The 13537-nt window shown below is 41.0% G+C and overlaps 1 protein-coding gene and 1 long non-coding RNA gene across 3 annotated transcripts; one reads left to right on the top strand and one right to left on the bottom strand.

Annotated features, from left to right (window-relative positions):
- LOC139540007 (uncharacterized) lies at positions 1–5184 on the top strand. The gene is made up of 2 exons (XR_011668049.1): positions 1–1459; positions 2604–5184. It is a non-coding gene; the product is annotated as an uncharacterized lncRNA (long non-coding RNA).
- A 38-nt stretch (positions 5185–5222) lies between these two features.
- Positions 5223–12755, bottom strand: LOC139540004 (MOB kinase activator 2). 2 transcript variants are annotated; one of them, XM_071343492.1, is made up of 6 exons: positions 12618–12755; positions 12387–12517; positions 7012–7157; positions 6511–6607; positions 6294–6418; positions 5223–6015 (listed from the first exon to the last, which is right to left on the bottom strand). In XM_071343492.1, exons 2-6 carry the CDS (start codon positions 12458–12460, stop codon positions 5771–5773), a joined length of 687 nt encoding a protein of 228 aa, XP_071199593.1. In that variant the 5' UTR covers positions 12461–12517; positions 12618–12755; the 3' UTR covers positions 5223–5770. The 2 variants fall into 2 exon arrangements, with proteins under 2 accessions (XP_071199593.1, XP_071199592.1); XM_071343491.1 differs by having other exon boundaries at positions 12387–12745.
- Between the last annotated feature and the right edge of the window lie 782 nt (positions 12756–13537).

The raw sequence follows: 13537 nt of genomic DNA on the forward strand, positions 1-13537 counted from the left end.
ATGAGCTGTCCTCCCCTCAGCAGCCTCCACTGATACACAGGTAGGAGTTGAATCAAAACATGTTTACACCCTAGTTCATGAGTTGTCCATAATTCATGAATTGAATGATTGGAGTCTTCACAGATCGTGTGACATTAAACACTACCTTTTTTCCCTTACATTAATGACATGAATGACAGTGTTATTTGTCTATATTAGGCAATTACCAATTTAATTAGAACATTGAACATAAACCCTGTACAATTCCTGGATCTTGGAGATCTCGTAAAATGCACTGTATTTCGCCATGAAAACAGTTCTCATGGGCACACAAATCCAAAATAATGTAGGCTTCTATTGCTAAATTGAATGCTTCTAACCAAAGGAGAACTATATTCCTACTTTCATTAATATTGGATGGATTAGATGCGCATTTAGGTCTAGCTGTAGGCTAGTTGTCTAGTGATATTGGCGACCATCATCAGCTTATCCAGAAAATAAAACAAATATAGATAGAAAATAAATGGTCTACTACTTCTGGCCACAGACAGCACAGAGAACACCAATACCCGCTCGCACCTAAAAAACAAAGCAATGAGCCATCTAAACAGCTGACGGACAAACGCAAACAATGATAAATCTCATGTATTGCAACTAAGGCTATTTTTATCAAGGTTGCATGGCAATTTTGGGGGGAAAATTAGCAAGTACAAAAGAAAATCTATGAGACCTCAGCTGAGACCTGAAATTCAGCAAACCTGAGTGGACAGCGCCATGGACAGGGAGATTGTTTGTGCAGCCATGTAGAAATAAATAGCTTCAACTATGACAGAGAGGTGTGGGTGTTTGTTTCATTTGGAAGCTTTTATTTCAATATTTACCACTGTAAAACATATTTACCACTGCATTTTAAACAAATAGGAGAATGGTTAAATTAGCATTATTTAGAGACCCCTCCAAGGTTAGACTTTAGCTGCATTTAAGGGTGCTAAGGTCTCATTCAGGGTAGCTGAGCGCCCTCTGGCTCCCCCGTAATTCGCACCCTGCCCGCACTGTATCTGCAAGCTGTTGGCTAGAGTGCACGTGCCAATACCAGAGTGGGCACACTCGCTATATAACGCAACATTTGGTTGTGAGAAAACCATCAGTAGAGTTGAAAATGAGATGGAAACCCATTTAACTTGGATTTTTTATTCGGTACATGGGAATTTAAATGCAAAATATATTTTTATTTGAATTATGTCATCACACACAGCTTTTTAACCCCAACAAGTAAATTTGATGGAAACACATCTCTGGTGGGAAAATGCACATTTTGTTTTTATGCAATTTTTTTATATATTTGCATGAAAATCTGTAACCAACCTAGCTTGTGTGTGATTTTTGTTTTATGAAGAAAATATCACTAATATGTTCCTCTGTTATTTACATAGTGTGGACCACAATAGAAAATGACAGATCAAAGCTGGGCACTTGAAATGTAAGTCACGACTGTAAAATGAAATTGTCAAGAATGCAATATTAATGGTTTGCAATGGTTTTTACAATTGATTTCATCCTGTCCAACATATGCTTGCAAGCTCACATTGGACCTAAACACAGCATACAGGTATCTGATTCGGTCTAAGGAGAACAGAAACGTGACATGGGGGAAAAAAAGGAACAGCTGTATCCTGATCACCCAGAGAAGTTTGAGGAATGGTCACAAGTGCTGTGTAGAGAGGGTCTGACTGAACGCTGTTACTGGGAGGTAGAGTGGAGGGGGAAGAGGGTTGATATAGGGGTGGCATGTAGAACAATAAGCAGGACAGGGGAAGCTAGTGATTGGACTCAACAACAAGTCCTAGTGTCTGTAGTGCTCTGATGACATACTTTCTGGCACAATTATCATAAAACCATCTTACCTGTCCACTCATCCGCACCAACAGAGTAGGTGTCTATCTGGATTGGCCGGCCGGTACTCTGTACTTCTACAGCATCTCCTTTGGTGCACTGACCCACCTGTTCACATTCCACTCATTCACTGAGCCCCTATACCCAGGGTTTGGTCTGGCTCTTTCACTGACCCTGTGCCATGTAAATACGTTTGTCAACTTAGCTATAACAGTGTTAAGATAGAGGACCTATCCGTTTTACTATAGTGCTACTCTAGCATACTTCTGTGATTTTAGTATTATTTTCTCACCTTGAAATTTGTACAAAGAATGCTCATAATATCGGGACAGTATGAGGACCATGTGTAAAGCTGTAATGCTTAATATGTAACGTATGGATGAGCAGACGGTCCGTCTTCTCTGTTTAAAAATGCATTGTAGTACCATAATATGTTTGTAACAGTTATGGTATACTAGCTATACACAATGTGTTTCACGGAGAATCCAGCAGAATCTGGAAAAGAAACAGACACATCTAGGTCGTTAGATTTCTCCAGCTTCTTTTGCAGTTGTTCTAATAATGTCTGGATATTTTTTTGCTGAATTAGAAAAACATTAAACATTTTAGACTTATATCAGAATGGATTGTTTCAAAGCCAAGCTGATTTGGAATGTTTGTATAACAGAGCAGAACAGTATGATATCAGCATGAAGCCTCACTTTCACACAGCTCTCTTTTCTTCCTCACAGAACCACTGAGGGTCCACTGTGTCATCCTCTCTGTTCTCCTCTGGAACCATCGCTCTGCCATGTTCACACCCGGGTTGGGCGTCTCAGCTCTCTATAAGGAAGTCTAAGATCCCTGCACCTTTTCCCCGTAGATGGTTCCGTTAAACCGCAATACAGCTGGAGGTTGTTGGAGATCAATGTTTTACTTCTGTTCAAACCAGAATGTCCTATTAAGACATGAGATGCATTCTTCCCTTGATTCCTTGCATCCTCTCTCCTACTCCCTCCCTCCCTCCCTCCCTCAAAATGCAGGCTACAAATTGAAGGGTACTAATACTAAAATGAGTTATGTAGGTATTAAAACTCGGAACTTGTATTACTGACGGTGGATAGTGGATAATATTTAACATGATAGGCTACAAATGGAAAATAGTGAAAGTCGGAGCATATAATTAACATTCGAGAGTGCACAAAGGTTAAACGGCAGTATTCAGTTTGGTAATTAAAAGGAAAAAATTAAGTAGATATTTTTCCACTTGGAACCTGACAGGTTGCTCAAACTTATTAATGGTTTTCTCACACATAAAGCTGGTGGAATTAAGTCAAGGTCAGAATACGCATATCCGTAGACACCTCTGCCACACGTCCATTTCTGCAATCTCCAACCCAAACGAATAGCTGGCTGGTACATGCATTTCCCCATGCTAAAGTTCCAGGTCAGAATGCGCACAGACAGGAAAGTGCATGAAAAAGCAATTAAGTTCCATTTATGTGCACATATCTTGGTTCTGAATTGCCCCTTTTAAAGACGTGTATGTTCATATAACTTTTAAAGACGTGTATGTTCATATAACTTTTAAAGACGTGTATGTTCATATAACTTTTAAAGACGTGTATGTTCATATAACTTTTAAAGACGTGTATGTTCATATAACTTTTAAAGACGTGTATGTTCATATAACTTTTAAAGACGTGTATGTTCATATAACTTTTAAAGACGTGTATGTTCATTTAACTTTTAAAGACGTGTATGTTCATATAACGTTTAAAGACGTGTATGTTCATATAACTTTTAAAGACGTGTATGTTCATATAACGTTTAAAGACGTGTATGTTCATATAACTTTTAAAGACGTGTATGTTCATATAACTTTTAAAGACGTGTATGTTCATATAACTTTTAAAGACGTGTATGTTCATATAACTTTTAAAGACGTGTATGTTCATATAACGTTTAAAGACGTGTATGTTCATATAACTTTTAAAGACGTGTATGTTCATATAACGTTTAAAGACGTGTATGTTCATTTAACTTTTAAAGACGTGTATGTTCATATAACTTTTAAAGACGTGTATGTTCATATAACTTTTAAAGACGTGTATGTTCATATAACTTTTAAAGACGTGTATGTTCATATAACTTTTTTCAGTAACATCTCTTCCCTTATGTTCAATTTAACTTTTTTATTACTCAAATAGGCCTACAGTTTTACTTAATGTTTTCACCATGACCCTTCATATACTCTCTTAGCTACTGGTCTCAAACTTGTAAAATGCATAATAAAATAAATCACTACACGGTACAAGAAAAGTGATGTTCTGGGTCAATTTGACCCGCAATTTGACCTTAGTCTATATACATTTTGAACGGTGTGTCCTAGAAATAAGCTGCTTTCTGCACAGGAATGATATCCCTATGATACTCAGACGCTGAACAACACTGATCTGGAGTCAAATTGACCTGCAATTTGACCCTTGAACTTTCTATAAAACACATAATAAAAATAAATCACTACATGGTACAAGAAAAGTGACATCCATGATGTTCTGGGTCAATTTGACCCCCACAATTTGACCTTGACCTTAGTCTATATAACTTTTGACTGGAGTGTCGTAGAAACAAGCTGCACTGGAATGGTGCAACCTCGCCGACCACATAGATATGAGAAGGATTTCCCTATGATATTCAGAGGCTGAGCAACACTGATCTGAATTTGAGCTGAAACTGAGTTTTGACAAATGTTGACTTACGACGTTGGATCACGGACGATCTGACGGATTTATGACTTTGACATGCATCAAACATTTGGCTCTATTTAAAGGTTGGGACTATTAACCCAGGGAAAAGAGCATCTGAAAGAAGACATTCTCAGCAACATTTAAGGGAAACTGTGCTTTCTGTGACTGTACTTACTGTATTAACCTGGAACATAACTTGTGTGTAGCCGAATTGAACATAAGGGTAGGGTTTCCTGTATATAGTCTCGCTATTGTTATTTTACTGCTGTTCTTTAATTACTTGATAATTTTATTTCTTATCCATTTAAGAAAATCATTTTTTTAACTGCATTGTTAGTTAGGTAGAAAATGTTTATTATGTTTTTTTGTCTGTACCCATTCAGGGACTGGTTCCTGGTAGCAGCCTGTAGTCGGGTAATAGTTTAATGAATTATAGCATACTTTACTTGTACCATTAGGAATTGTCTTAAAGGACAGGCTCCTGTTTTATCAGTATTTTCAAGTACTAAGTAAGCATTTCACTGTAAGGTCTACACCTGTTGTATTCGGTGCATGTGACTAATAAAATTTGATTTGAAGGAGAGCATAATAGTTGACCTACAGTATACATGACCGTTGAAATTCATTTGACCTCAGTTTAATAACACCATCTTCATAACATATATTATCTATTATACATATCACATGCAAAAGCATAAAGAGCAATACACATCCTCTTCTTACGTAACCCTTTCCTGCAGTCAAACAACCTAGTGGCCTCGTTGGTAGAATGTTATTCATATTTTTTTATAATTAATAAACAGGATTTTTTTAAATGCAGAAAATCTGGTGTTTCTATGTCAAACAGTTTCGTTATATTTCAGTCTTCTGTGATGTACAGTATATAAAGTCTATTGGGATGTAAATTCAAAATTGAATACATTTCAACTCTATATCTGACATGGTACAGGTGTCTTCTTTTTTTTAAGCCCATGTGTGAGTTGTATACTTTTGTTTCAAAGTAGATTTTCTTAAGACTACCAAGTGACCCTGATTTAGCCCACTGCATTCAAAGGTTAACTCACAGTTTATACAACAGAGTCGCTGAGTCTGTCTCTCTAAATTCATTGAAGCTGTGGGTGTGTGTGTGTGTGTGTGTACATCTGTGAAGGTACATTTGTGTGTGTGTGTCAGGTGAGGCTGTACTGTCCCAGAGCAATGATCAGGTCCTGTAGAGGTTGTGTGTGTTCTGCTTCCAGCAGGTTGTGTTGAAGGCTGAAGTGTGTGAGGTGTATGAACAATGTGTTGAGGTGGGGGTGTAGTCCCAGAACCAGGGCCTCTCTGTAGTGACTCCAGTAGATATGAGCCAGAACACGGAACAACAGCAGAAACACCTTCTTGACCAAGAACACAAAGCCTGCTGGGAACACTGACCCTGGTGATGGAAGGAGGGGAGGAGAGAAGAAATTAGATGGATAGGATGTAGAGAGGTGTTGGGGATAAGAGAGGGAAGGGAAATAGTGAGGATGCAGAGGATGATGTGTAAGGTAGTGGGGGAGAGGGAATGAAAGGGGAGAAGGGTTGAGTATTTTATTGACTGATAGATTAGTTGGTTTGTTATGTTGTAGTCATTGGTTGATGATCAGTAGGGCAGTGAATGTCTGCAGCACTTGTGTTCATTTACTGTGTGTGTGTGTGTGTGTGTGTGTGTACCTGCTCTGGTGGGGAAGACGTCTTCATCTGTCAGTAGGTCTTGGATGTAGGACATGGTATAGTCAAAGTAGAGAGGAGCGGAACACCTCAACTTCTTCCCCTGATCGTCTGTCCATATATACACTCTACACACAGACACATTGAGGGAGCAGAAGGGTGTGTCTGCATGAGTGTGAATATTAACGTACGTACGTGTGTGTGTTTGAGTGTGACTTACGTGTTATCTGGTCCGCAGGCTGTAGGACAGGTGGTAGGAGTACATAACTCAGAAAGGGCACTGGAGAACAGGTTAATATGCTTAAAGAACGCTACCGCTGGAGAGGGGGAGAGAGAAACAGTTTAGGTTATAGTAATGCAATATTGGGATTAGGGATATACCAAATTAACCCTAACTCTTATTTTGGCATAACCCTAAAGTAACCGTATCTTCATGTCCACATCCTGGTTCAATCCCAACCCTAGCTTCATGTCTACATCCCGGTTCAACCGTAACCTCAACCACAACTCTAACTCTAATCTTGGCATAACCCTAACTCACTTTATGTTTAACCCTGGTTTAACCCTAATCCTAAAACTCCCAAATAGGGCTCCCATTTCTGAATTCCCAATGTCTGGTCTTGTGTGGTTTTTGTGTATGTGAGCATGCTTACGTGTGTGTGTTTTTGTGTGTGTGTGTTTTTGTGTGTGTGTGTGTGTGTGTGTGTGTTTGTGTACTGACTGTTGCTGGCGAGCCACTCAGCCTGGTCCAGTCCGGGTGGCAGGGCAGTGAGGGCGGTCATGTCGGTGTGTGTGATCCTCTCAGAGATATACTGCTGCTGCAGATAGGGACGCTCCTCCAACACCAGCTCATTGTTATTATCTCCCCTAAACAATACAACACACACAGTTAAAGTGTGAGTGTGTCTGTCAGTATTTAAGTGTCCATGTTTCACTGCTCCAGCTGCAGACATCAGATTGCATAGTTTGCAGTCTGGACTATATGGTTTACTATATACACACACACACAGCTGTTGCTGCAGTCTCTTCCCAGGTAGCACATAACGTTCTGAAAACCAATTGTGTTTGTCTTGTTATTCTGGAAAAGAACTCCAATTGACTCTCAACTAATTCATACCTTCAGGTTAATACATTTACTACTATATTATTATAATTGTAGTCTTATAGCGTTATTACTATGCTGTGATGTGTTGGCTTCAGTTCTCAGCTCAAACTCCTCCAATCTAGGAGAGAGCTGGACCTGAGTGATACTAAACTGCAGGATGCAGGACTGGAGCTGCTCTCTGCTCAACTGGGGAATCCACACTGTAAACCGAAGACATTGAAGTAATGACATCGCTCAAATATGCCATTAAAACTAATTTGTTAGAAAATATAAATTGATTCTTCATGTAGAGCTGAGATGTAAATGTTTTTCTCCCACTGCAGGCTGAGAGTTGTAAAGTCACAGCGGAAGGCTTTGCTTCTCTGGCTTCAGCTCTGAGGTCAAATCTCTCACACCTGATAGAGCTGGATCTGAGTAACAATGAACTGCAGGATTTAGGAGTACAGCTGCTCTTTGGAGGACTAGGGAGTCCACACTGTAAACTGGAGGTTTTGAGGTGAGATAGAATATGCCGAAAGTTCTGTATGATATATCTCAGCCAGTGTGTGTCAGCGAGTGTGAATATATACATACTGAAATACACATTCGGTATATATTCATGCATGTTGTAGTACAATGAGCCCAGCTAGCACATAATGTTCTGAGAACCATATGTTTCTTAGAGCTTGGTGAGAGCATGGTTATCCCATGGTTATTTTGTACACAACCTTCCCACAACTTTCTGGGAATTGTGCAGGATAGTTGCTTGGTTTGGAACATTCTCAGCGCATTTAAGGAATTTGACAAAAAAAAAAATTTTTGTGGTATTTCATTACTTTTACCTTAAAATTCAAACATGGTTAGATTTGTCAATTTTGGTAACGTTCAAGGAACGTTCTCTAACTGGTTTGACATTGGGGAATGTTCTCAAATAGTTCAGAGAACATTAAGAAACAACGTTCTTCTGTGGGAATTTCAGTACTTCAGCATAACGTTTCCTACAGGTTTCCTCATAGTTCTATTTGTTATTGTTACATAAAACCCACACAACATTAGTAACGTTCAAAGAATGTTCTAAGAATGTTATTAAAAAATATATACATTCCGTTCTCAGCGTCAACAAAACTATGTCTATTCTCTATCTTGTTCAGGTGTATTGGCCGCACTTTGAAATGGGGTCTGTTTGAATAGACAAAAATTAATAAATAAAACTTTGAATGAATATAAAAATTAAAAAGAAACACACTAGCGCCATCCCGGTGGTGCAGTGGACTAGTTCAACGGATAGAGAATACAAGATCATAAGTGCGAATCTCACTGACGCTGTGCCACAATAAAATGCCTAAGCAAATTCATTTCAATGTCCTATCTGTGTTCAAAACAGTTAACCTAAGCTAGCAGTGTTATTAAAAGTCTTATTGAAACCTTCAGTGAAAGTGTCACGCCCTGGCCTTAGTTATCTTTATTTTCTTTATTATTTTAGCTAGGTCAGGGTGTGACATGGGGGATGTATGTGTTTTGTATTGTCTAGGGGCTTTGTATGTTTATGGGGCAGTGTCTAGTCTAGGTGTATGTATGTCTATGGTTGCCTAGATTGGTTCTCAATTAGAGACAGCTATCTACAGTTGTCTCTGATTGGGAACCATATTTAGGCAGCCATATTCATTAGGTAGTTCGTGGGTGATTGTCTATGTGTAGTGTTTGTGTCAGCACTATTTGTTTATAGCGTCACGTTCGTTCGTTTGTTGTTTTGTTAGTTTGTCAAGTGTTCTTCATTTCGTTTCATTAAAAGAAGAATGCATTGTTATCACGCTGCGCCTTGGTCCTCCTCTCTTCAATGTTACGACGATCGTGACAGAAAGTAATTTAAAAACGTTCAAATAAACAATAATTTCCATTCTCAGAATGTTCATAAAACAATCTCAGAACCTCCCTGCAAACTAAAAAATGTACTCCCAGAACAAGCAACATTTTCACTCCTGGTCTCAGAATGTCTAAATAAAAAGTAGTTTTACCGGTCAGGAAACTTATGGCTTCGTTACCAGACCAGTGGGAAACCAAAAACGTTCTCTGTCACAACTTCCAAGGACCTACAGTGACCAAAAATATAAACGCATGTAAAGTGTTGGTCCCGTGTTTCATGAACTGAAATAAAAGATCCCAGAAAGGTTCCATACACACAAAAAGCTTATTTCTCTCAAATGTTGTGCACAAATTTGTTTACACCCGTTAGTGAGCTTTTCTCCTTTGCCAAGATAATCCATCCACCAGACATGTGTGGCATATCAAGAAACTGATTAAACAGATGCACCTTGTGCTGGAGACAATAATAGGCCACTCTAAAATGTGCAGTTTTATCACAACACAACGACATAGATGTCTCTAGTTTTGAGGGAGGGTGCAATTGGCATGCTGACTGCAGAAATGTCCACCAGAACTGTTGGCAGATTATTTAATTTAACTACCATAAGCCACCTCCAACGTCCTTTAAGAGAATTTGGCAGTATGTCCAACCGGCCTCACAACTGCAGACCACGTGTAACCACACCAGCCCAGGACTTCCACATCCGACTTTTCCCCCTGCGGGATCATCTCAGAGCAGTCACCCTGACAGCTGATGAATCTGTTGGTTTGCACAACCGAAGAATTTCTGACAAACTGTCAGAAACAGGGAATCTCATTTGCGTGCTTGTCGTCCTCACCAGGGTCTTGAGCTGATTGCAGTTCGGCATCATAACCGACAATGGAAATTATTGTTTTTTGAAGGTTTTTAAATAACTTCCTTAACTTTCACTGAAGATTTCAATTATACTTTTAATAACACTGCTAGCTTAGGTTAAATGCTCACCTTCGATGGCCACTGGCACGCTGGAGAAGTGTGCTCTTTCACGGATGAATCCCGGGTTTCAACTGCACCGGGCAGATGGCAGACAGTGTGAATGGCGTTATGTAGGCTGATGTCAACATTGTGAACAGACTGCCCCATGGTGGCAGGGGTGTTATGGTATGGACAGGCATAAGCTACGGACAACGAACACAATTGTATTTTATCGATAGCAATTTCAATGCACAGAGATACCGTGTTGAGATCCGAAGGCCTATTGTCGTGCCATTCATCCGCCGCCGTCACCTCATGTTTCAGCATGATAATGCACAGCCCCATGTCGCAAGGATCTGTACACAATTTCTGGAAGCTGAAAATGTCCCAGTTCAGACATGTCACCCATTGAGCATGTTTGGGATGCTCTGGATCAACGTATACGACAGTGTGTTCCAGTTCCTGCCAATATCCAGTCCAACATTCCACAACCAATAACCTGATCAACTCTATGCGAAGGAGATGTGTCGCGCTGCATGAGGCAGATACTGACTGGGTTTCTGATCCACACCCATACTTTTTTTTTAAGGTATCTGTGACCAACAGATGCAGATCTGTATTCCCAGTCATGTGAAATGCATATATTAGGGTCTAATGAATTCATGTAAATTGACTGATTTCCTCATATGAACTGTAACTCAGTAAAATCTTTGAAATTGGTGCATGTTGCGTTTCAATTTTTGTTCAGTGTAAATGTGCTAGCTTGGTTATCTCCGGTGCTCATGGGTGCTAAAGCAAATTAATTATGCACCTGTGTAATGAGATTAAAGAGCTGTGTGTCTGGTCGTTACGGAAGCATCTGTTCGGCATAACAAATCAGAGTTGAGGAGGGGTGGTCTGAGGAGATGATAAAGTGAGAGGGGTAATACTTGTTATAATGCATTATAACCACAGACACATTAAATGTATTGTGATATTGGTCAATGTCTCTGTCCTAGAGAGTCTAAACCAGGGACTGGAGCCAGAGAGATTTGACTTCATGCAAAGCAGGTCCAAGTTTTCCACTGTACTACACTACACTGTCAATGTTTTCCACTGACTATATCACCACACAGTCAGTGAAGTGAAAGCAACGAAAATACTTTCAACCTTGATATCTGTGTGTGTATTTGAGAATGTGTGTGTGTGTGTGTGTGTGTGTGACCTTGTTACACTGATAACAGACACATTCTGTTCTCTATGAGGAGTTTCAGTCCCTGCTGGGGTTGCCTTGGTGTGTGTGTCCTATTGGCAAAACAGCATGGCCTTTGTCCACAGGAGAAAGAGAGAGACAGAGAAAGCCAGCAAGAGCAAGTGAACGATGACAGAGGGAGGTTAGGGTTAAAGGGTAAGGTCAGGACAAAGTATGTAGGAATCTTCATAATTGCTTTTAAACAGCATCTGGGGATGGTACAGACAGAGGGAAGGTCACACTGGGAATCAATATAGTGAATTAGTGGTGAAGACAGCGATCAGGCTGGTTTTACCACGCTGAGGGAACTGTCAACTAAACTTCCTCCCTATTCTACTCTATTGTCCTTTTATTTAGACTACACTCTCTACCAACCACCTGTACACACACACACACACAAATGAATCCAAAGTAGGTGGTGTGTTTATAGGTAAACAGAATCCACTGTGAGCCTGCTCTCTCACTCGTGTGTGTGTGTTAACGTTTCACTGCACTCTGTGGACGAAGCAAACAGTAAGCCCAGCATAACTGTCTCTGTTCAAAAAGACACACAAGCCATCTATATATTCATGACATTTTTTAAAGCACACACCATCTCTTCTTAAACACTGTTTAAACCACAATCCCATCGTTCCTGCTTTTTGCCTCAGTCAAGGAATCTATATCCGTTGATGTTATCAGACAAATATGTGCCACACACACGTCCTTATAAAGAGAACATTCCTCAGTTTACCATGTCCAGCAGCCGTCTCTCTCTTTCCCAGTTCCTACTTCTCTCGCTCTATCCACCTCAGTTCAGATCTTTTGAGTTCTAACTAACTGTTCAACCTACTACCAGCCCTACTCACAAACCCAGTCTAATCTGAACTAGCATAGAACAATGAGAGAGGGAAGGGGGGAAAAGAGAGCGAGGAGATGGAGGGAATGGATAGATTGAGAGAGAGGAAGGGGAGAGATACTTACAGTTTGTTGACGTCAGAGGGCTGGGGTACTATTTGTGTATCCGCAGCAGAGGGGTGACTCTGGCAGCCCCCCATGGCTGGGAGCTAAGACCTCGGAGTAGCCAGCGACAACCCTTTCCATCCGGGGCCGGGCTGTTACACACACAACATAACACACTCACACATGCTCTCACATTCACTCATACAAAACACACTAATGTAGGTACACTATACTACACACTAACACACAGACCTCCTCCAGCAAAGCTCCAAGTATGAATTATATTCCACAAGTGTAAAATCCACTGTGTGTACAGAAAAGTCCTCTGCTCCCTCCTCGTGTTAGTGTGTGTGTGTCTGTTCTTTGTCTGTGTCCCACGCCCCTAGACTCCTCCTCTGTGAGGTGGACAGGCAGGTTTCTCCACAAACATATTTACTGAGCCAAGAGCTCTCTACTCCTCCCCCTCCATCTCTACTCCACCCCTCCCGCCATCTCCCTGCACTAGGTAGCCTCGTGGTCAGAGCGTTGGGCCAGTAACCGAAGAGTTGCTGGATCGAATCCCCGAGCTGACAAGGTAAAAATCTGTCGTTCTGCCCCTGAACAAGGCAGTTAACCCACTGTTCCCTGGTAGGCCGTCATTGTAAATAATAATTTGTTCTTAACTGACTTGTCTAGTTAAATAAAGATTAATTTAAAAAAATCTCTACTCCATCCACCCCTCCATCTCTACTCCACCCCCTCTCTCCATCTGTAATCCACCCCCTCCCTCCCTCAATCTGTAATCCACCCCCTCCCTCTCTACTCCACCCCCCCCCTCTATCTCTACTCCACCCCCCCCTCTATCTCTACTCCACCCCCCCCTCTATGTCTACTCCACCCCCCCCTCTATCTCTACTCCACCCCCCTCTCTATCTCTACTCCACCCCTCCATCTCTACTCCACCCCTCCATCTCTACTCCACCCCTCCATCTCTACTCCACCCCCCCCCCTCTATCTCTACTCCACCCCCCCCCTCTATCTCTACTCCACCCCCCCCCTCTATCTCTACTCCACCCCCCCCTCTATCTCTACTCCACCCCCCCCTCTATGTCTACTCCACCCCCCCATCTCTACTCCACCCCTCCATCTCTACTCCACCCCTCCATCTCTACTCCACCCCTCCATCTCTACTC

Source organism: Salvelinus alpinus, chromosome 15 (assembly GCF_045679555.1).
Source record: "Salvelinus alpinus chromosome 15, SLU_Salpinus.1, whole genome shotgun sequence".
Classification (NCBI taxonomy): Eukaryota; Metazoa; Chordata; class Actinopteri; order Salmoniformes; family Salmonidae; genus Salvelinus; species Salvelinus alpinus.